Genomic DNA, 23953 nt, shown 5'->3' on the forward strand with positions numbered 1-23953 from the left:
TTTTTCTTGCAGCCAGGAAGATTTTTGTCACTACAGTCATCCATCTCAGCTAACAGTTGTGCATAGGTTAAAGAAAATGAAATTGAGGAGAGATATTAGAAATTGTCCCTTGGTAAATTGCTTCAGAGTCCAAGAATTACAATTTGTGTGCATACGTGTATTTACCAAATTAAATGTCTTTACTGTGAAAGTTTAACAGATAAAAGTCAGTTAATTAACGCTGTTACAATATCAGGTGGGACCCTCATTATACCAAGCAGAGCCAAAGGTTTAGAGACAGCCTTTTTCTGCAGAAAGTTCGTACCCGTCACAGCCGCAGGGGCACTAACAGGCTTTGATGGCCCTGACCAGCCTCAGCTGGGCCTCTGCCCACACCCTACCCATGGACCCAGCCCATTTAAGCTCAGCCTTGGGGTCTTCACGGTTTCTGCTTGTGTTGCAGAAGCGCTGCTCTCCAGCTCAGCTGCAGCCATACCTCTTCCTGACCGTGCATCTTGGTGATTTGGACCCTAACCTGTGGATGGACTTCCTGACTTGGCCTCAGACCTGCTTCATCACCCTGGCTGCTGAGGCCCCTGCCCTTCAGCTGCGTTGAGTGTGGCTCCTGGCTTGTAGGGAGCAGCTCCCCCTTGCTCTATTCTGACAGTAAGTCTGCTCTTGCCATTGAGACTGCTTCTGTTGGTGTGCATCATAGCTTAAGCAAAAGCTGTCAACAAATCCAAAAGTTTTCAATCAAAATTGTTAATAAAAAGCTTGGGGGCGCTTTGGATATCTATGTAGCGTGTAGAGGAAGTCTTTGCTCTGTTGACTTGGGGGATGATTTACATTTGAGTTCAAGGGGCTGATCTTATCTCTTCATCTAGCAAAAATGCTCTTCTTAAATGTTCAAGGTCACAAAAATAAGGGCAGTGGGCACCATACAGTGTGGTTATATAGCTTTTAGCAGCACTTTGTGCTGTTCTTTTGGCTATGGTATACAAAACAGAGTTACTGCTCTGTCAATCCCATCGCTTCTCCCTGACTCGGGCTGCCAACTAGCACAGCTCCGCGTGCTGTGCCCGTAGCAAACGCACCATCTGCCCGCCCCAACCCTGTGCCGCTCTCCAGCTCTGCCCAAATTCCTCCCTACGAGGTGACCGCGGGTCAACACAGCAGGGGCTCAGCCGTACTCCCTTCCACAGGTGGGAAGGAAAACCGGCTGGAGAAGGGCCGGGCCCAGGAGCGGGAGCAGCAGAGGGGGGCAGAGCCGAGCCCCGGGGTGGGCGCGGGGCCGGGCGCTGCCGCTGTCCGTGGTGCTGCAGCGGCGGGGGGCGGCTCCTGCGCCGCGGGGGGAGCCGAAGCTGTCGGCGATTCAGCGAGCCCAGCAGGAAAGTGCTGTAGCCCTTTCCACAGGTACGTGTATTGTTTTTTGTTTTTTCCCCCAGAAAGTCTGAGAGGCGTAGTTCTAGAAAGCGGAAGCCAAGCAACGGGCTCGGATGAGGTCCTGAGCCAGCCGATGTAGACTCACCCGTGTCATTGGTAGCAGGTGGAGGTAAAGCAAATATCTCAACTTCAAGAAAAGACATGATGAGATGGTTCACACCTTTCTAGCTCTGGGAGGAGGTGATCATAAGATGGAAAGCTACAGGCTTTTCGGGTTCCCCTGTTAACAAAATGACTTGTTCCTGAATTGACTCACAAAAGCCTTCTCATGCTTTTAGATATGGCAAAATTGGGTGATGTTGTGGATTCCTCTTCTCCACAGTTTGCTTTAAGGTATAGATTAAAATCTGTGGCTTCCCTCTTCATGTGAGCAGTAGCCCTGCCAGTAATAATGTGAACTGGCTGACCAGTTCACCAATAAAAAACAGACAATGGATCAAGGTGAAAACAAGGTGTAAAAACCACCTTGCAAACCAAGGTAAATGAAGGGGGAGGGAAAAAAAGTCCCTGCCCAGGAACAGAAAGCAGGGAGGTCCGAACAGCAACATAAGGAGAGGGAGTTTCTACTTAATAAATCTGGGACATTTTGGAGCAGGGCATCTTATGGTTTGATATTAGACTAGCTTGCTTGGCAAGGGGTGATATAAAGCTCCAGAGAAACACTGAGACATGATCGGAATACCGTCAAACATCTTTTGAACCAACAGAAAAGGGAAGCTGAAATAGCATCCTGAATAGCATCTTTACTTAGCAGATTCTTGCATTGATTGCCTCAACGAATGTTGAATTATACAAGGGCAACATGATCTCATAATTCTGCAATGATACAGAAAAGAGGGCATGATTACCATCACAAGAAACCAGAAGGGCAGACAGCTGATACTGAAATGTGGGGGAGTGCTGAGTCACTGCATTAGGTGCTGCCATAGTAACTATTTACCAGCTGGTTGGGGATGAGGAGAGACTGAAAAACCTGAAATAGAAATTTAACAAGTTGCAGCTTGAAATATTACACGTCTTTAAAAACAAAACTTATCAGAATGGAACACTTTCTAAGAAACTTTTTTGTATTAACTTTACTTGGGGGCAACTAAATTACATCAGATTATTGAACGGGCACAGAAGAGTATCAAAAAATAAGAAATAGATGATATCTTCTCTTTTAGACTACTGTTGTTGCACCTAATTGTGTGAACAAGTAGGAAGCACTTTGAATTTGTTTATTCACAGGGATTTGGCATAGTTTATATTTTCTACAACCCAGACCAAGCTGTGATGGAACAGAGTAGAAGTATCTTCTGGTAGCGACAGGTTTTGGAATGAATTTGAAAACTTAACATAGTTTAGGGAGGAATGTAAGCACAAAGGCCCTGGTTGATCTTTTCTGATGTTGCTCTCTGGTGTGGATATTAAGAAGATTGTTGTTGGTCTGTTACTGGTTTAAATCTCCTGATGGTGTAAGGTATGGCCTCTGCTGCAGAGAGACGGCTCTGTGGTGTTGTAGCAATTTTGAACACTTCTGTGACTCATGAGTTCTGAGTAAGATTGAGTGACTTCTCACTGCGGAAAATTTCGGCATCATGACAGGTGTCTGTCACTGACACCTCTAGAAACAAAATCTCCATTGCTATCATCCCAATGAGGGACACGATGAGTGAGAGCACTAAAATGGGCTGCTACGGGGGTGTGAGCAACTTCTGAAAATGACCTCAGATAGACCTTGTGATCAGTTGGGCTAAGTTTGCCCTGGGATCTAGTGTACAGAGAAGCAGAAATCTACTAAAGGCTTAAAATATAAGTCAAGAATTAGAAGAGGGTTTACGCGCACAGAGGCAGGAAGCTTGTGGTGAAACACAGGATGTCACCAGTTTTTTTTAAATCTACATAGAGATCGGAGGAGCTGCTGCGGGAACTGATGAGGTCAGGAAAGCTCTTCCTTGCTTGCAGGGCACAGGCGGACACCCTGTGGGTGCCCGGAGGTCCAGGTGGTAGCTGTTGTGTCAGTGATCCTCACTTCTCTGCTAGGAGGAGGAAAGGAGTTTTCAGGACCCAGTGTACGACTGTATGCGCAAATCTCTTTGCTGTGAAGCTTAGCGGAGTTCTGGGAGCTGGTGGACTTCAACCAGTTCCTACTGCTCCCTCCACTTCCCTAAAGTAGTAGTATTTAAAAGATTCAATTGCCTGAAAAGCCAAAGGATCCCATGGGATTAGGATGACTTAATTTGTCCTATCCATCAGCTCCAGTGTTGCCATTTCTGGGCTCCTGCAAACTTCCATTAGCTAGAAGCAGGGCTCAGCAAATGACACTGGTGGTTTGGGGGAAGTCTGGGCTTTTTCAGACATAGTGGCTGTGAGATTTTGGTTGCTTGCTGAAAACAAGATGTGCTGTCAGTCTTCAAGCACACAAAACTTGCTGCAGGGAGGAAGGTACAAAGTGGGGTAGAAAACGTTCTTCCTTATCTAGAAATAAGATATCAGCAAGAGGCTAGACAAAAGCTCTTAACTAAAATAGACTGTTTAGCAGTAGAGATGATTTTCCAAGTCCAGTTTTATAGCTGTTTTGTTTGATTTTGACACCAGGTGTAACTGAAGTCACAACTGTTGCAGTCTGCAGCAATGTTTACCATGAGACCTGTAGTCTGAGGAAACAGATACAGTTGTCTTCAGTTCCCAATGCACTTGTTAGCACACTTAATGATGTCTTTTTGCTTTGAGACCAAAGATCTTGGAAGCCCACTTTACTTGAGCAATTGGATGTAGCAATTTCCTAACAGGTTTCAAGAGTGGGCAGCGGTGACACCAATGCAAGTGACATCAGTTTAGTCTTTCGTATGCAGGATTTTTTTTAAAGTCCTTTTCACAGTGAATCAGAAACCACCCTTGAAAAGTGTCTTCTCCCTTCAAATGGAAATTCTTCACTTTTGTCAGCTCCATTCTCACCTTAAAGAAAATCAAAGGTTTTTATCTTCAAAAGGAAGTGTCTGCCCTGGACAGCTATAATCAGTGCTGAACAAGTGCTAATTCCTCATACGTGCAGGGATTTCCTTGGTGTACCTTGCTACGTGCTCACAAAGAGTTAAGCAGCTGCACATCACAGCTTTGAGCAAGCAGTTCTGCCTGCCTTGCAGATCTGCCATGTTAGGCTCTCAGAAGGCCGAAGAACAAGGCTATGGTGCCTGTTCTTCTCCGTGCCGTTCCTGACCCACTTTTACCCCCCTGGTGCTGTGATTACCGGGGGACGTAACATTGGAGTCACTGCTGGCGCAGCCGTTGTAAAGCCTTTTTCTACAAAGCCTTTCTACCATGGAGCCCAGATTAATTTTCTACTACCAGCTTGTTGGGGAAAAGGTGGAATCCATAAGAACATAAATCTGCTGTCTCCCCGCACCCCCCTCGCGTTATTTGCCATCACTAGTGCGTTTTATCTCCGTTCGTGCACAGCCGTTCCCTGCGTTTTAAGGCGTTAGAATATCTGGGGCGATGCTCAGCCGTCTCCTAGGCACTGGAGCTGGAGGTATTTCGCTCTTTCTGCTGGGCAGGGCTTTCAGGACCGCTCCTGTGCAGCAGAGATTCCCTCGGCCCAGGAAGGGGAAGCACCAGCCATGGCGAAATTTCCCCCCCCCTTCCTCTCCCCTCCCCTGATGCTCTTTGCGCGTTCGGGCAGGGAAGGGATGCTCCGGCCCGGCAGCCTCAGCCTTGGCAAGACGAAGCCGGAGGGTTCGCCGGGATGGGGAGAGGAGGAGGAGGAGAAGGAGGGGGGGGCTGCTAAAAATACCGCCCTGTGCCGGGGGAGCGCGCCGGGCCGGGCTGCGCTGCGCAGTGAGCGCGCCGCAGTGCGCGGAGCGGGGAGCGCCGCAGGCATGCTCGGCCCGCTGCTGGGCTCCGCCGGCTCCGGCTGCCTGCTGCTGGGTGAGTGCCCCCGCCGCTATCGCGACAGGGCCGGGCTGTCGCGACATCCTCGCGGGGGGCTGCGCGCTGCTTGGGGGGGGGGGGATGGCTCCGGGGATGGGGAAGCGCGATGGGGGCTCGGCCGGGCTCCCTGCTTCATCCCCCCCCCAGCAGCCCCCAGGTTTATGTCCCTGGGCTGCCTGCAGAGGGGTGCTCGGTCCGGTGATTTATTTGGAGTGGGGCTGGGAAATAGGGCAGCGTGCGTGGGTGTGCTCCCGTGGGTGCGTGTGCTCGTGGCTGTGTCCGTGTGCTCGTGGATGCGCGTGCATGCTCGTGCGCTGTACCCGCTGGGCAAGGGGGCTGGATTCAAATCCCATTGTCTGTGGGCAGGCAACGGTGCTTCGAAGCGTGTCTGGGCTAGAAAACGACTGCTGGTCTGAGATAGGTGCTTCTCTGTCAGGCGTTAAGGGGTTCGGCTTTAAGCGGTCTGCTGCACTCGTTCAGGTTTGGGTGCTTTGAATCTGGGAGTGCCTTTTCCAAGGGAAGGTGAGGTTCAATGCCCGTGCTGTTTCCCCTTTGTCCAACAGCTTTCCTCTAAACAAGCAGACTACCAAGGGGAAGAAGTACAAAAGGGAAAATGATTTTTAAAGACAGCGTCTTCGCATTATTAGGTAAATATTCTGCTGGGTAGCACCAAGAATGGAAAACATACAGCGATTGTTTATGTGCATGTCTGCTTGCTGCTTCTGACTCTGAAAAGGGATGTTTCACCCTGGAAAAAATAGGGACCCTAGTATCGCTGGCCTGCATTTTGTCTTTGAAAATATCCTGGCAGCTCCCATAAAGTCGGTGGGCTTACAGCTGCTTATATCAGCAGCTTGAATCAGCTGCTTTCGAGCTGTGGCAAAACTCATGCAGCGCTAATTTTGCCCAAAGGGAATTAGATGGGTGAATCAGAAAGCAGGACTCGGCTGGGAGGCTGCAAGGCAAGTGTTTGTTACAGTATTTTGGGCCCAGGGCCCCAGGGACTGTTCGGAGCTCCATTACCAGCTCCGGCAGGCTTGTTTATGACAACAGGAGGAGAGCGGGGCGGGCTGGGGACGCGTCTCGTGGGCCAGCACCTGCTCCCAGGCCTCCGCGTGCACCCTGCGGCATTGATCCCAGCGTGTCCCCGTGCCTCCCGTCTCGGTGCTCGCTCTGCTGCATCCCAACGCGTCTCCCTCACGTCTCCTGCTGTCCCAAAGCGTTCGTCCATTCGGGCACTGCCCTGGCTCATGGCCTCCCTTAATTCTTTTCCCATTTGATTTTAGTGTGGGTGGGGACTTCAGCCTAATGTTGTGATCTACAGAATAGGTGTCTTTGGAAGACAGGTGCGTTGCTATTGCCTCTGGTAGACACAGCACAAGTCACCTAAGGGAGACGGATCCCGTTGGCCCAGGGGGGCCCCATCCGACCCGGCAGTGCCACGTTTGCTCAGCTGCATGCTCTGGCTGCTGCTCTTGCTCGTGGTCCTGGTCTTCTGGTGGCTCCATCCCGTAGGCACCGCTCCGTGCTGCCAAGGAAACGTGGTGGCTGTGCCGATTTGCTGAGTGAGGTGCTCTTGGGTGGCCATCACAGCCCAGCCCAGCACTCTGGGTTATTTTAAGTGAATTTCTTGCATCTTTACAAGGCTTTTGAGTAGTTGAGGATGGGTCTGTAATGCTCACCTCAGTGAAATAATGGTGTAAGTCTGAGAAGGACAAAGACAGCTGTTTCCTAATGCGCAGACGAGCTCTGTTACCTGGCTTGGCAAAAGAGCAAACAAACCCAACAACAACCTCTGCCCCAGGGAGCTGCACCTGGGGCTGGTTTGGCTGAAGCATGACGAGGTTACAGCTGAGTCCCCTGCTCCTCTCCCCTTGAGTAAAAATAGGGAATCCCAGAGACTTCCCCGCTCTTTTCTTCCCTCCACACTTCATGCGACTGCATCCCTGCGCCAGCCCCGCCGCTCAGCATGAAGGGGGGCCCTGTGCTCCCCTGGCTCCTGCTGGTCAAGCGGGACCTGCGGAGGCACGAGGAGGAGGCTCTGCCCCGCCACCGCCGCTACATCCCAAAATATTTGTCAGTGCGTGTTTGCGAAGGAAGCAGAAGGTTGATGTGGTGCTGCAAGAGACTTGTACGGTCCCGCTTCTAAATCCGGTTCTTGCACTGTGACTCCGGAGTCCTTGAGGATGCCCTGAAATGTAGGTCCTGGGGTAAGGAATGTTTCCTGCTCTGCTTTGTGTGGGAAACGGAGCAGATGCCCAGGGCTGCTCAGACCAACCCATGGAGTGCTGGCTGCTACAGGGGAGGCAAACCCTCTGTTATTTGATGGGATATATTTAGTTGCTTTTATTCTCCATCTCTCTATTACTTTTCCATTTGAAGAGTTGCTAGATACCATCAAAAGGAAAGAGGAAATGTTTCTGGATTTCTCTGCCTGCTTGCGGGGGGAAGGCAGCGCACAGCAATTTTTCTCTGCTGCTCTGGACTAATCTGGACATTGATTTGATTTTTGTCTGCACTCTACCATGGATATAACAAATATTTCCAAGTAATGAAAAGAGGAGGAAAGCTTTGAAGACAGATGGTAAGCTGAATTAACTGAATACCCGTGGATGTAGGAAAGCTGACTTGGGAGCAAGCCAGGGACAAAGAAATACCACATCGCACCAGTAAGGGTACAACTGCCGTGGTTTTCGCGTCACTAAACGCTGCAAAGCACCACTGGGTTTAAACCTTTCCTGTTTATTACATTTCCATGAGGAATTTGAGAGGAATATCAGCATCTTCCTTCCTCCACAGTACACCATTTCAAGCAGTGCCTGCAGCGACCTGGCGGCAGGTCAGGGCAAGAGAGAGAAGTGGCAGGACACAGGCACACACCTCTGCGCTGGCTGCATGGCACCGAGCACGGCTCTGTTCCCGTGGCTTTCATCTCGGCTTTGCTAGATTAGTCCTCCACGCAGACCCAAACAAAACGATTGGCTTAATCACCTTCTTTTTTTATCATCAAGGAAGAAGAAAGAAGAGCATCTATTAATACAATTTTTATTTTTAAGTGCTCTGCATGCGCTCCTTTGGCGGTGGATCAATACAAGTAATGAGGTTTTCTCATGGCTGCTCTTTATGTCCCTCGCGCTGCTGAGCGAAGCCAAAGCCCTGCAGGCCCCTGGAGCCAGGGCCCGAGCTGTCCCCGCTGCCGTTTGTGCAGGGCTGCAGGCAGCGGGCGCATGGGGAGCGATGTGCTCTGTGCTCTGCTGCTGCCCTCGGCCCTCCGGAGAAGGTCCTGGTGTCCAAACTGCTTCGGCCTCTCTCCTCCCCTCCCTCTGAACAAGGGCTGGCAGTGCCTGTGAACCCAGATGCTCTCTGACCCTGGGAGTAGGTCAGATGCAGCGGAGTAAGGTGTGCCAGAGAGCACCTGGCTTTGTGCTGTGGATTAATAGGCTCGAATTTTATCTCTCAGATCCACAAAACCCCACCTTAAGAGTTGGATTCCTCACGCTTCTTTCTGAGCTGTCCTGTAGCTTGCTGTGAGCCCAGCCTGGCTCCCAAGGGACTTTTCTTTCCAGACGTGCTGATTCCGAGTCCTTGCAAATCCTTCTTCTGGAGCCTCCGAGGAACTGAGCGTTGTTTCCCTACAGCGTGACACAGGTAGATGTTTTGCTGGGCTCGGATTGATTGCCATCGCGTGCTATCAGCGCTTACTGATGACAAGTCGCTCACTGTGTCGAATCCTCCTCTCACTGTAAACATTGTCACAGAGCCTTCAAGGTGACCCGCGGCCGGTGGGGAAGGAGGTGAGGCCAGGGGAGGCCAGAGGAAGGAGGAATTCTGGCTTTTTGTTTGTTTCATACGCTCTGTATATAGATAAAATTGTTTAACCTTTGGACTGGAGACTGCGCGATGGAAATCTTGGTGGCTGGTGATGAGGAGGGTAAGGCAGGGAGGACGAGTGGGGATTTTTAGCCCGGAGAGAACTTCGGAGCCGCGTGGGCAGCCGTGCCCCTGCTCATCCCGCAGGGCCCGGTGCTGGTCACCGAGCTCCGGGGCCGCGCTTTGCCCACCCGCGGGGTTTTACGGGCAGTGATGCTGCTGCGGGGTGTAGCAGGTGCCTTGGAAAATCCAGTCCGTCTCAAAACGCAACCCCTGCTTGGTGGGGGCTGTTAGCCAGCAGGGTGCTTGTCAGTCTTGCCCCCTGTGTGGTGCACCGCTTTCCGAAATGTGGAAAGAAGATAAATCCAACCATCTTGTCCAAGCCCATCTTCCTTTGCACCACAGGAAGCTTCTCAAAGAGACGTATCGTTCAGTGGAAAACACCATCTCATCGGGAAAACCCCAGCGAAGGGAAGAAAAGTTTTTTTACATCTAGATCTCTGTGCGATGGTGTTGCAAGAATGCAGCTCACATTTCCATTTGCTCAACCGTGTGGCTGCTGTGGTGTAGATACAATCTGAAGACAGGCCACACCACAGGGAAGCAGTTTCCACTTCACTACTGCTAAGTAACACTGCAAAATCAGTGTAAGGTGGGTTGGCCTCGGTGAGGTCAAGGCGACCCAGGGATGTCTGGGTTTCATTATTTGGCTTTTCTCCCCCGGGCCAGCGGTGTCGTTCGGCACAGGGACCAACAGTCCCTGCCCAGCAGAGCAACTGTTCTAGGCACTGAAATCTAAGCTTCAACCCAGTTTTGCTTGTGACCAGTCCAGATGCTGCCTCACTGGGTGCCAGAGCAGCAGCTGATCCGTTTGTTTTCCCCGGTGTTTCCTTCCCAGCCAACAGCCCAACCTCCTCTCTGACACCATTGCCCCTGTGGCAGCTCTGTCCCCATCCTGCCGGCTCCTGGGGCTGGGCCCCCTCCTCCGGACAGCTTTACCCTTTGGAAAGGATGGGGTTTGTTGGATGGAAAGCCTCGCAGCCTTTCTTCCCTGGGCTGGGCGAGCCAAGCCACTGTGCTTTTTCCTGGCTGAGAGAAGGGGCTGAAGTGGCCTTTGCTTCCCCTGGGGAGCCGTGGGGGGCCGAATTGCCCCAGGGGAGGATGCGCCAGGGTCTCCCCGTGGCCTCCAGAGCAATGGCCAGCTCCTCTCCCAGGCTGCCGAACCCTTCGGATCGGCTCCACTGGCAGGGCGGGTGTTGCTGCTGCTAAGCGGGGAGTCGAGACCAATGACTGCGGGGGTCTTGCAGCCCTAGCAGCGCTCCTGTTTGGAAAATTCGAAAAAAAATATCAAACCCTTGATGCGGTTGGGGATGGAGGCCCTGCCTGGGATGGGATGGGACAGCCACATCGTGTCGCCCGTGGCTGCTAGGTGGCACCACGCGAGAGCTGCCGTACATCCATTTGGCTGGCGTGCTGACATGACCAAGCTGATTAATGCCTTTTTTCTTTTTTTTCCTCTCCTTTGGAAACATATCTGGGAAGAGAGCAAACCATTATTTTGTTGATTTAAATGACTTAGTCTGAGCTATGTTTGCACTGAAATAACAAATGATGTGAATGATCGTCTTTTTTTTGCAGAATTTTGTATAGACCAGTATTTAGGTATAACAAGTGGAATGAACATTATTTAGATATCTTTTGAAGATTGTTTTTAATGATGGAGGAAAAAAAGACATATCAGAATCCCTCTTGAAATTCTAAATATGTTTTAGCTTGTATGTCCAGTAAAGTTCAGTTTTAGGCAAAACCGTTATTTGTAACTGGAGATGAGCTCATGCAAGGTCGCTTTTATTCTGCAAAATGTTCTCCTAACTCCTGCTGGCTGCTTGTGAAGGGTCGCCTGCCTTGTACCGGCAGCCTGACGAACACGAAACCTTCACGAAGCGACTTCCATTGCGCCCATTTGGCGCTGTTGGAGGGCCCCTCCCCGGCACACCCCACGTCGCCGCCGTGGGCGCTGGGGCGGTTTTATGAAATAATTTCATTTTTGGCCCCGGCCTCTGCTTGGCCGTGGTGGGACGGGGTCAGGGGCCAGTTGGGGACGCGGGGTGAGCGATCCCCAGTGACCTCGGCGCTGCGTGGTGCCCCGGCCTTCGTCTGGAGCTGCCTCAAAGCGGGGTTTGTGCGCGGCCTCCTCCTGGCTGCCGCTCCCGGCGGCCGCAGAGGCCAAGCAAATCCCTTCAGCTGAGAGGCTGCTGAGGGTGGTGTGATGCTGTGACCTGCCAGCAACAATTCAGGCCTGTGTTTCGCTTGGGAAAAAGCATTTGCATATCCTCTATTCACTTTATTTGGTTAAACACATTTGAAAAGGCAAAAGCTCCCAGCCATTGAGACGGAGGAAGGGGCTGAGGGTGAGGCCCCCCCCCTCCGCCTTAACTCTTTGAAGCCTTGCTCTGGGCAGAGCAAGGAGGGCAAGAAACAGCGATGTCAGAGAGAGAGACATCTTAAAACATCCAGAAAGGAGGCTGTGAAGGCTGGAAAGGGGAAAGTGCTGGTGAAGGGGAAGAGCCCGGCAGCAAGGAGGTTGCAGAACTCCCCCGTGTCTCTGAATTGTAAATTCGCCTGTGTGCATCTGTAGAGATTTGGGGAGAGTCTGCCGAAATCGGCACGAACTGAAATGTCTTCGGAATGACTTGAAAATATCTGTGAAAATAGGAGCGTTTGGATAAAAGCAAGTTGCACTCATATCAGGAAGGCAAACCTAGGGCATGCTCTGGGGTGTGAAAATCGGAAAGCAGAACTGACTAGAAACAAAACCACAGCTAGACTAATTGCTGTTTAAATTAAAGTTTAAATAATCTCCCCAAACTAAATCAACAGCAAAGATCCTGAAATGTAAACCGAGAGTTTTAAAACATTCAAACAGTAAAACCGCCTGCTATTACTACCAAAAGAAAAGCGATCATTTCAGCGAAGTATTTAATTTTGGGTATCCAGGAACACCTCCGAGCACAGCCCAGCCACAGATTTCTCAAAAGCCTCCCTTGTGGTGATGGCCACGCACCCTTTTCCCTCACCTCCCGGTGCGGTGCTGGGCAGCAGCCCCGTGCACCAGGGCAGGATCCGTGCCGTGCCCACCGTGCTCAGCCACAAAATGGAGGCTCCACTTCTGGGTGCCTGGAAGATTTTCCTTGGGTGGCAGCTGGGGAGAGCTGCATCAGCAACCAAACCGTCATCGTGGGTTTATTTTTTTCCCTTGCCACTCGTCAGCACCGTTGCAGTGTAAGGAAACTGAGGGCTGGTAGGAGAAGAGTCAGAAACACTGGTCTGGTAGGCTCATGTTAGTACCCCTCATTATTGAATTGATCCTCTGTTCATACAGCATTTCTCCTTCTTGCTGCTCTTTGTAAGTGGTCAGAAATACATACTGCACAATCAATATGAGCATAACGTCTGACCAGAAGTCATAGGAAGGAAAAAGAGTCTGCAAAATAGCAAAATATAAAGTTGCAGTCTCCCAGTTGGACATGACTGTCATTATTATAATCAGCAGCTGTTTTCTGCACTTACTTCATGGTCAGGGCAGCATTTTCCATGGATGGGCCTTAAGGAATCTCCAGTGCTGTTGGCAGGTTTGTGCTCAGGAACCGAAGCTATTGCTCTGGGCTAGAGGAACGTCCTGAAAGACCAAGTAGCAGATATTGGGGGGTTATCCTCATCGTCTCAAAGTGCTGTGTGGGATGAAAGGAGCAGCGGCTGCAACTCTGGCTGTGGTTTCCTGGTGTGCAGCCTCGGTTAGCTGCTCGGTCGGCGCTGCATCCTCCTGGCCATAAGCATCGCTTGGTTCAAAACTCAACCTTAATCTGTATTTCCCATTAACTTTGATAAAGTGTAAAAACGTAGAGAAATTCAATAAGTTTCTCTTCGACAATACTTCTCTTTCATGTTGTGTTCAGTCACAAGCACTAAAAGCACTGGGACTTAATGATATCACTTTTTTTTTATTTTTTTTCTGGACAGGTCGGGTGTCAGCCAAAACACATAACAGTCCTTTGAAGCCTTTCCATTGATTTTACTGGTAGTTGGATCTCTCTGAGCTTTACCCTGAGCAGTAATCAGCACAAGAGGTGAAGTCTTATTTCCTTTGTACCTGCAGAGTACAGACACCCCTGCTACTTAACTTGCTAAGGTGACGGCCAGCTTTTGGCAGCTTCTACAGGAGCAGAAGCTGCCTGGCTCCTGGTTTGAAGCTCCAAGCACTCTGCAGCTCCAGCTGCCTGGCTGGGGCTGGGAGCTCAGCCCCAGTGCTCAGCACCCAGCTCAACTGGGCCCCGCTAACGTGCCTACAGCAGGCCCTTGGCCTCTGAGCTGCAGCACCATCAGCTCCCACAGCAAACCCCGCGTTTGGGTGAACTGCGAGCTTTCCTCAGTGGCCCATCCGAAAAAGGGAAGACAACCGTATTGCCCTAAAACACTCTCCTGATTGCTCTGCTCCATAAATCGCTTGGTGGAAAACGATGGGGCTGCTCACAGCCTGAGCTGTTTGACTACAAACTCCTGTCCGGCTGTAGCTCATAAGGAACGAGGGGCAAGGACCGGAGCTGGTGAAAATTGCTGAGCTCCCATGAAGGCAGCGATGTGATGCTGATTTACACCAGCAGGCCATTTAGGCTGGCACTCCCAGCCTTGCTCTGGCAATTTGATAAATTAAGCCTGATTGCAGAATAGCCACAGCCGAACCGAACGCATGATGTTTGACTTGCTTGCCCAAAATCTCATTAAATATCTGTGCCCCTTCATTCATGAATGCTTGGAGTTCTTTGAGAACTCTGCAGAGAGGCAGTCTTGGTGAATTGTGAAGCTTTTCTTTTGTTATCAGCGTAACATAACAGAACCTGTTTGGGTCTCAGATGCTGTTTTTTGCTTTGTGCTTAATATGTTGGCCATAGTTTTATTCCCTTACTGTTTTATTGATTCATGTGGTTCACATTTATTCTACTATGGCTCTGAAGTCTTTAATTTAGTGGACTAGGACTGGCAGCACAGACTTCAACATTGTCAGGCACTGTAAAAATTCATTTTGTGATGGGATTTCTCAGAGAAACTAAAAAAAAAAAAAAAAGGATGCTGCTTTTCATTTTAAACCAAGCACTCGCAGGAAGGCTTTGTAGTTTTATACCCAAAAACCTTGCCTGGATTCCGCTAGGAGCCGTAAAGCTTTTGGGAGGTCTGACAAATGGACGTGTCCAAACCCCGCAGCCCCCAGCACCGGGGGGGAGCCTTGCAGCGGGCGAGCTCCGCGCACCCTCCCGCAGCCGGGCTGAGGATCCCAGCTCCAGACCTCCAGTGCCTCAAGGGTTACAGGCGGGCGCTGCCGCCGCGCTAATACGGACTAAGCTGATATTAGCCAAGCTTAACTTCTTTCGGCAGTTTGCAGATGGGAAGGGGGTGGGACGTCCTGGAGTCAGCAGTTCTTCAACAAGTACGTGTACGGGCGCGCTGGCGGCGGCAGCCCCAACCATGAGCTGACTGCCTGGGAAGGGAGCGAAGGACGGCCGGCCTGCTGCCGCTGGTGAGTCTGCTGTTGTTGCTGCTGCTGCTGCTTGGTCGCGACGTGTCGGCTCTACGTGCAGCTGGCTCCGGCCCTGCGAGCACCCCGAGGGGCTGCAAGCAGCATGGGGGAAGCCCCTGCTTGGTTTGGGGTGCGCGGAGCTCTGGGTGCTGAGCAAAACAAAACCACAAAAATGGGGCTGAGCAAAACAAAAAATGGGCTGCGGAGAGGGAGCGGGCGCTGCTGCTGCTGGAAGCGGTGCTTTGGGCTGCGCTGCTCGGGGCTGCTCCGGGGGAGAGCCCGGTGGTGCTGCCAGCAGGATGGGGATGAAGCACAAGTGGCCAAAAGGGTTTGTGGCTTTTGCAGCTTCCTGTTTTCTCAGATGTTCCGAAGAGCCTTAGAGGGGGAAAAAGCTGCAGCCCCAGCCCTGGCTGAATTTCACAGCCCCGTGCGGGCTGGGAGCTGCAGCCACAGGAGCGGCGGTGGCTTCTCCATCCAGCCCGGGGCTCCAGCCCTGCGCCTCAGAGCACCTCGTGGGTGCAGCGCTGCCCCGGCCACGTGCTGGGGACAAGGTCATTTAACGCGGGGGTGCTGGTTCCTGGGGCTGCCTGGGAGGGCTCAGCTGGAGCCATCGGTTTGGGCTTTATTCCCCAAAGCTCCTGGCCCCAGCGCGGGCGTCAGGGCTTGCTTTGAATAGCAGGAGACCAGCGAGCTTGTTTCATTGTGTCTGACACCCTGCGTGTTTCTAGGCTATGTGTGCATTGAGTTGTTACCACCCTGAGTTCAAGGCAGGCTCTCTGTGTCGCTCGTTGCTGGCTGTGGGTCTGTCCGTGCTGCCCTGGCTGTGGGGGAAGCTGGCCGGGATCTCCTGGTGCAGGCGGCGATGTGTGTCTTTGCCAAAGCTTTGTAGGGACCGCGGGTTGAAAGTGTTAAATTTATGCACGATCCATAACAAAATGCTGAGGCTTCACACTGCCTTCAAGCACACAAACGTGTGAGCGCCCCATCTGAGAAGCCTGCCAACGTGTGGGGTCATTGGGGTGCTCCCTGGAGGTTAAGCACAGAACGTGCAAACCTTACCTGTGGAGGAGATACCCCTTGCTGCGTTGCTTTGGTGTGTGCCTGCCCCTGGTGCCTGCCATTGATGTGGCGATGGGGACGGGCTGGGGATGTGAGGAGGCTGCTGCCAGGGGCTTGGGGATGTTCCTGGAGGGCAGAGGGCCCCCCCTGCTCCTGGAGGATTACAGCGTGGCGGGACGGTACCACTGCCGTGCCTGTGTGCAGCTGCAGGGCATCCTCAAAACCTGCCCAGACCCGGTTATTTGCCGTTTTATGGCGCAGTGAGATCACTACCTAACGCAGTGGCAATTTCTACAGAGAACGGCCAGTTTTTACTGACCTCGCGCGCAAGAGAGGAACCAAGGCAATGTTCCTTTAATGGCACCGTGATACCCTCCTGTGCAGAAACCATGCAGAGATTATTTCGAGAAGCTCTGGCTGGTTGCAGGCACTGTGTGGTGGTGATGCCCGCGGGGGCTGGCGAGGGGCCCAGGCAGGCGGGCAGGATGCAGCAGCTCCGTGCAGCAGGCGAGGCCGTGCCGTGCCGTGCCCGCTCCTCCTGCCTGCCCCAGCCGTGGTGGTGCAAAGCCTCCCCGTCTGCCAGTTGCTTGCCTTCGGGTCTTTTGGCAAGTGACTCCCTTAAGCCTTGTTCTCTTGCCCCTTCCTCCACTGCCGGGTTGCCAGAGGAGGTCTGCGTGACTTGCAAAGCCACCTCCAGCTGCTGGTTGGTTCGGGATAAAGCTGGCATGGTTCCGGCACTCCTGTTGCACAAGCAGGGGGGCAGGATGCAACCCTCCTCTCTTTGGGTGCGCTTTGGGGTCTTTGCTCCTTCCCCTGTGCACACACAGGGCCCTTCAGAAAGCTCTGCAATTTGCAGGGCACTTGGTTGGTAATTAACCTGTTCTAATTATAGACGGCTTACTGGGAAGGATACAACTGTATTTATTATAGTTGGATCATGACACGACTGTTACTTTTTTAAGCTGCCATTTTCAGTGTAGTTTTCTAGCTTCAGGTTCCAGTGACAGCCACGGCGCTGGCTTCGGGGGTGCCTGCTTGGCACAACACGCGGGGGCTTTCGGTCTGTCCATGTGCGTCTGTCCTTACTGTGTTGGCAGGTCGGTCAGTTCGGGAGCTCTTGTAGCTGTAATATTGGCTTAAAGAGCATTGCTACTGATAATAAGCGCTGTGCTGAGCTATTATATGGCAGGTCTCCTGCAGCAGCAGGTGCAGCTCTGTGGCACAGTGGGCGCGGGCAGCATCCTACGGGCAGCCCCAAGCCCAGCTCCGGGAGCACGCAGCGTGCAGGTGACCGCGCTTCACGGCTGCAGCTCAGCTGAGCCCTTCTGCACGGGCTTCCTACAGGACTTTCAGTATTACAGAAGGAGACACGAAATTAGGAGTCAGTTTCAGTGCAGACTGAGCTGACAGTGAGGCTCACGCCTTGCTGAGAAGCGCTGTACAAAACACTTCTGCCTGTCTCCATCCCCTGCAGGACTAACGCCGAGCATGCCATTGCGCTCCCTTCAGCGTCACAGAAGGTCTTTTGTTGGAAGCCTGTTTAGGTTTCTGCGTCACTTTGGGTGCTGTGCTGCCAGGGCTGCCATACTTGCCCAAATATAGCGTGGTGGCCATGCAGGGCACTTATTTTGGGATTCAGAAAATGCTGTCAGCTGGTGCCTGGGGGGCAGGAGGATGTCTCTGTAAGGCGGAGGAGAGCACCCACCTGTGGGGGGGGAGCCCCGTGGCACATCCAGCAGGTTTGGATCCCCCAGCCCCTGTGCAAGCAGAGCACACGCCAGGAGAGCAGCCCGAGCCAGCTCCTGCCTCCTGGCCTCCCTTCACCCCTCGTGTCACTGCTGCCAGCCTCGCACACGTCGATCGTGAGGGTCCGGCCACGGGGAGCGGGGTCTGCAGGAGCACAGAAGTGATGCCCCTGGGTTAGGCTTGGAAATGTGGGTGCGGCTGAGGTAAACAGCACTGCTGCAAATTACAGCCTCCACCCAGCAATTAAAGGTGAGCTCTTCATTAAAAACAAAGAAACCAGAGCACTGAAGTAGGAATTAGCAAGGTCTGGAGCTGAACGTCCCCAGGGCAGCCGCGTGATGGGTGCTGCAGCTGGAGCCCGTGAGCCTGTGCAGTGCCCTGCGCCGTGCTGGGAAACAATTTGGCTTACTGAGGTCCTTAGCTGGAACGGGGCCTCTAAAGGCAGCGCTAAGGTTTGCTTAAATCCAGTCGATGTTTGCAGGCGAATAGCAAAACTTCTCCTGGCAGTGAGCCGTCAGGCTGTGTGCAGAGAGCCACCTCCGTCTTCCCTGCTCTGCAGAGCTGCCTGCCGCGGGTGCAGAAGGCTTTTCCCTCCCTATTCAGTGCTTCTCTTTGTGCTCTGCCCCAGATAACTATTTTTATGCAATTATTTAAGCTGTTTGTTCTCTGCCTGCCACGCGGCATCCAAGCACCATGTAGCATGCAGGACAATCAAGCATCAATGCCACTCAAAAATAAAAAGCAAAACAAGTCTCCTTCACAAGAAACAGGATTTACAAACAACCGGGGTGCTCAGGGAGGGTTTGCAGACTCTCTGGAACCGGCTTCCAGGACTGAAGGCCAGCCCTGGCAGGAGCAGCACGCGGTGCGGTGCCGGGACAGGAGACAGCCCTGCACCAAACAGGGGCTGCAGGCAGGGCGCAGCGGCGCGAGCCCCAGCAAACCCCCACGGAACCCGTTGGCACCGCCAGCTCTTCCAGGTGCCCCTGCCCCTGGCACCTCCACGGTGCTGAGAGGGAGCAGGTGGGCTATGGGGTGCAATTTCACCCAGTGAAATTACGGGTGAGGATTTCTGGTGTTTGCCCCGAGCGCAGGCAGGAGACCAAGGAGCCAGAAACACACCCAGCTTTTGGGCTTGTGTTTGTCCTGGCCGGATTGGGGGGAGCCGCCTGAGCCCGCATGGGGTGAGCGCGCAGCCGCCGCGCTGGCACAAGAGGGTCAGGACATTGTGATGGGGACAGAAACAGGCCAGGCACCGCTGAGCTTTGTCCCCTGAAAGCCCAGGCTGGGGCTCTCGGCCTGGCCGGCAGAGCCCTGTGGCTGCAGCACGTCGCCGCGCGACGAGGCGGAGGGCACTTCAGCAGGGAGGCAAGCTGCTTCCTCGCCATGCCTTCGGGTCTGGTAGGCTTGAGAGGCAAGAGCTCTGAGCCGATGAGCTTTCCCCTTCTGGTGGGAATCTTGAAATATTCGCAGGGCTTCCTAGCGCTTCCCCGTCAGAGCGGTGGCGGATTGGGACCAGCATCGCGGCCTCAGCCTTCCTGTACGCGTCAGTCGCGGTGGCTCCAGAGCACCGCTGCGCCGGGCTGCTCGCGGTGCCAGACGTATTTTTAGGCCGGTTCCCATCTGTGAGCTGTTCCCGAGCGCGGCGGGGAGGTGAGCAGTGGAGGACGAAGCTTTCCGGGGTGGGTTTGGCGTTGGTGGCAAATAGGTGGCACGGACACAGAGGGACGAGGCCGCGGGGCGCTGCTGGCTGGCGGTGGGCTTTGCTCTCTGCGGCGTTACGGGCGTGTAAAGTAAGATCTCCACACAGCCTCTGAATTATTCATCGAGTAATTTCTCTTGGCAAGTGACTGGTATGCTGTAGATATTTTAGATACTTTAAATACTTCTGTTTATGCTGTGATTATTGTGCTCCTTCTGTAAAATTGGCCTGTCAGGACATTGAGCCCCTTGTTAGCATTTTTCCCTTTTTAGCGGATGGTTGCAAGGACCTTGTGTCTTGCAAATGCGTTTCAATGCAAATGCATTTCTCAGCAGGGCCGGGAGCGGGAGGCCAGTGCCGCTCCTGCGGGTTGCCTGGAGATTTGTGTCCTTTGTCTGCGCCTGTCCTTTGGCGCTGGGTGCGAGGAGGCTGGTGGCACGGCGGGACTGGGCGCTGCCACCGGCGACGTCCCCAGCAGCGCGGTGCTGCGCGGGGTGCTGCGGAGGAGCTGTGCCGCTCGGGCACCAGGTCCTTGGTGAGGAGGAGTTTGCTCAGGAACACAGTGCAGGAGCGTGAGACGTCTCTGCAGGAGCACCAGCAGCACTAGCGTGAAGCATCACTCCCCCAAAGTGATATATGTGATACACGTGTGTATGTGCGTATATATACATACAAACGCATCCATATGTGCATTAGAAAGTCCTTTGGAAGCCCTGTGTTGGAAGCAGGCTTTCTGCACGCAGCGTGTTCCTGCCCACCTCCCCTAGGAACCTGCCCCCTGACACCACCAGCCCGGACTCACGCCCGGCCCCGTGCTGCCCCGCTCCCCTTCGTCCGTCCGCGTCCTCTCCCCGCAGTAACCAAAGGTCACGCGAAAGCATCGCCGGTTCCCTCGCCGTGAACTTTATTTGCCTTATTCCTCTCAGCAGACCAAGGAGGCTTGGCCTGGATGCGACGCCCCCTTTCCGAGGCAGATAACTGCTGTGCTGGCTGCGGGCTGGCCCCGTGGCTCCCCCAGCCCCGCTCCATCCATCTGGCCCCCGGGGTGCAGCGAGTCCCCGCCGGCTCTGCGGCACGAAAGCGATTGGGGCTGAAGAGGCTTGCGTACCATCGAAACGTCAGTCTTTAATAGTCCTGCTGGCAGGAGGCCAGCCGAGCAGATTGGACGTGTCTGATTCCCAAAGGGAGGGGAGAGGGACGTTTTTCATCTAGTAAAAATAAGACTTGCATCTTGCTTCTCTTTCATTTCTTGCTCTCTGGGTGCTGCTCCAGTGTCCCTGGAGAGATGCTGCACCTCGCCAGCACTGCATCCCTCTCCTCCTTTGTTCGCTAGCAATGGAAATAGGTGTCCAAAGCAAATCCGTACTCTGCATCAGTTGCCTCTTGCTTCTTATGCTGAGTCCCAGTGTAATAATCCCCCCCCACACACCCCCAAATTGACTTTTTTCCATTTTGAATCTTGACTCAATGAGCTGTAATGCAACCATGAGGGCTGGTACTTTTGCTTTGATTCTGGAAAGAAATATATCTTTGTGATTTGACCCTGCAAAGAATTAGGTGTAGCCTAAGTAAAACATGGTAATTGTGTTTTATGTATCTGGGAGTCAACAGTTTTGCTCACAGTTGGAAAAATCACGTGCACAGTTGGAAAAGCACGTGCAAGAGCTTGTTTTGATCTGGTTTTGGCGGGTTGGAGGCATTTTTTTTAACAGAAAGCACAGTTTTGATGATAATATAGAGTCCCAAGGATCAAAGCAATGGTACATCACGAGGAAGCCACAAGGAGCTGGCTTCAGTGTGATCTGTCTGAAGGCGAGGCAGAAGCCTTGCAGTGGAACATGCCGCTGCCCAGGAGCAGAAGCAGGTAACATCTAAGGAAGTTTTAGGTAGTATTAACCTTGCACTGGCTGATAATCCCACTCAGCTTCTGCTGCGTGCCTCCTTGTTCAGAGCTTTTGCCGCTGACCCTGTTTTGGGATCAGAAATCTCAGTCTGGGGCCCGTGGAGCCGGAACGAGGGGCAAGGCAGCTTTCAGAGCACAGAAATCTTGTGCCGCTCCACTGGAGGGAGGTTCCTCTACGTCTGCCTCCTGGGACTGGGACAGCTGAGATCCTGGAGACTCCGTGTCCTCGGAGAAAGAGGGCAGCTGCTGGTGCCACGGCCCCAGGCAGCTCCCGGGGAGGGAGCAGCTGAGCCGCAGCCAGCCCCGGCCGGTCCTGTGCAGCCGCGTGCAAATGGCCTTTTATTTGTGCTCGGATAGAGGGAGAGCCATAGAAGCTTTGTCTGGTTTCCAGCACAAAACAGGTCATCCCGCCCCCGTTCCCACCTGCTGGGGATGCGTGGTGGGCCGGCAGGTGAGGGCATCTTGTGAGGAGCTCTCCTTCCCAAGCAGGCAGCGGGGTGATGGCACAGCCTGCACGGGTGCGGGCGCTCGGCTGCGTGGGGTGAGCAAAGCTTCCCCGTGTGCACGCTGTGCACGCCGCGGGGGTCTGAGCCTGTTCCCACGCGGGTTCGTGCCGCTAAATCTCCGGTTACAGAATCGCTTCCAGCAGGAACGGGATCAAAACCGAATCGCACAATGGTGCCGTTTGTATCTTGCATGCCAGAAAAATATTTCGGAATCGCCGCCGTGGTGCCTGCCGCTCACAAAGCCGGCTGGCAGTTCGGAGCACAGCGCCTCTTCTAGCTGGCCGGAGACTCGCTGCAGGAGCCCTTTTCACCCCGACCCACGCGCTGCTCTGGAGGTGTCAGGCACGCCGTGCAGTCTGGCCAGCCCCAATCAGGCACAGCGCTTAACTCCTAGCAAGTAACCCGCGTTTTTCCCATTTCAAAACCTTTTTTTTTTTTTCCCATGTTTGTGTCTCTTTTCTCTGCCCTGGGGCTGTTCCACAAGCCCAGTGGTGATGCGGTATGGGGCAAATGTCCGCGTTGGTGCTTCCATGTGCCACTTTGACGCTCCCGGGGCTGCTTTCCGTAGCTCCCCGGTGGGTGAGAGGCGCCAGCACACAGCCCAAGCAGCCAGGGCTCGTTGCAGGGCGGGGGATTCACCGCAGGTGACAGAAATGGGGCAGAACTGCCAGGGAGGGGGTGCGGAGGGCATCCTGCTGCGGAGACCAGGGTGACTGCAGAGGCTGTTCGCGGTGCGCTCGGGTGTGTGATGCTACCTTGCTGGTGGGAAACCAGACCCAGGGTCCGTGCTGATTTTTTCATTAATATTTTTTTTACTACTATTTTTAATTACATGATTTATAGGAGAAATACAAGCGGGGGAGGCACAACCTGCCCTGGCAGCAGGGTGCCCCAGCAGCGCGGCTCCTCTCAGACATGCCCGGGCCCCTCTCCTGGCCCCGTCCCGAGGCAGGTTCGCTGCCTCGAGCCCATCAAGTACGGGCTCATCGTGAGGCACCTGGGGATGGAAAATCAAGATTAACTGTTGCAAAAGCCAAGCTGGGTGAGCTTTGTAGTGCCAAAATCAGCTGTGTTTGGAAACTGGGGTCAGTGCATGAAGCTACAGGTCTCAGGCTGGATGGGAGGAACCAGAGGTACGGGGGTCTCCCCTGGACAGCTTAAGCTTTCTCCTAGGAGCAGGGTCCTGCCTTCAGTTTCTGTATTTAGTCTTCACTGAACTTAGATTATTAAATGAAAATAGGAGAATACAAGCAGACGACTTTGTGGCCCTACTTGCCACACTAACATCTCTATTTAGCTCTCCCAGGGATCCTAGCACTCTTGCTGCTGCATTAGGAAGAAAACAAAGTGAATATCTGCATTCACGTGTATTTTCTGTTAATTCCTGTTAGTGGCATCTCCATCACTGTGGCGTCCTCTGAGATGCCCTGCAGTGAACTTAGTGAGTCCCTAACAAGACGCACTTACCCATTTTTTTAGCCGGGAAGGTTCTACAAATCCTTGCAGACATTGTGGCTGCAGGAATTCCTGTGCTCCCAGGGAAAATGGGCCAGCAGCATCCTTCAGCAGGGAGAAACAAACTTCTGTCTCGCAGTCAAATTTATTTATTAAATCTAGCCGATATGGTTATGAATGAGGAACTCTGGCATGTGTGTGATTTGCTGTGCAACAAAAACTTGGGGTCAGCAGGAAATAATGGCCCAAGTAGGGACTGAGCAGAAGGCAGCAGAGTCTGGCACAAGCGGGCAGAAAAAATAAACGCACCGCGAGCGTTTGGCTGAGGTAAACGTGCTGATTTTCCCCCGTAGCTCCCGGCAGTGGGTGGAAGGAGCGCAGCTGAGGTGCTGTCCCCGTGGGCCACGAGCAGCTTTGGCTGCTGCAGCACGATTTATGGCACCGCGGGGCAGGTGCTGCCAGCAGCGCCCTGCTTGTGGCACACGTGGGGCTGCGCTGTCCCTACCACCGCCTCTAAGGGAGAGAGAACAGGATCACAGGGTGGGATGGGTTGGCAGGAACCTTAAAGAGCACCTAATTCCTTCCCCAGCCCAGGCTGCCCAAGCCCCATCCAGCCTGGCTGTGGGCACTGCCAGGAATGGGGCAGCCACAGCTCCTCTGGGCAGCCTGTTCAGTGCCTCGTCACCCTCACGGTGAATATTTTTTTTCCTTACGTTTAATCCAAGTCTCCCCTCATTTCGTTTAAAGCCCTTTTATGTTCTGTGCAAACCCCGACTGCGCTGTGCCCTTCTCTTTGCTCAAGCCGA

General features: G+C 53.3%; 1 protein-coding gene across 1 annotated transcript in view; it reads left to right on the top strand.

The window, feature by feature from the left end:
- Positions 1-5179: 5179 nt before the first annotated feature.
- Positions 5180-23953, top strand: part of ACSL6 (acyl-CoA synthetase long chain family member 6) — a 50124-nt gene continuing 31350 nt past the window's right edge. The window contains exon 1 of the mRNA XM_013175827.3: positions 5180-5331. Coding sequence (XP_013031281.3) covers positions 5283-5331 — 49 coding nt within the window. The 5' untranslated portion in view covers positions 5180-5282. The remainder of the gene's footprint in view (positions 5332-23953) is intronic.

This window comes from Anser cygnoides, chromosome 14 (genome assembly GCF_040182565.1).
Source record: "Anser cygnoides isolate HZ-2024a breed goose chromosome 14, Taihu_goose_T2T_genome, whole genome shotgun sequence".
Taxonomy (NCBI): Eukaryota; Metazoa; Chordata; class Aves; order Anseriformes; family Anatidae; genus Anser; species Anser cygnoides.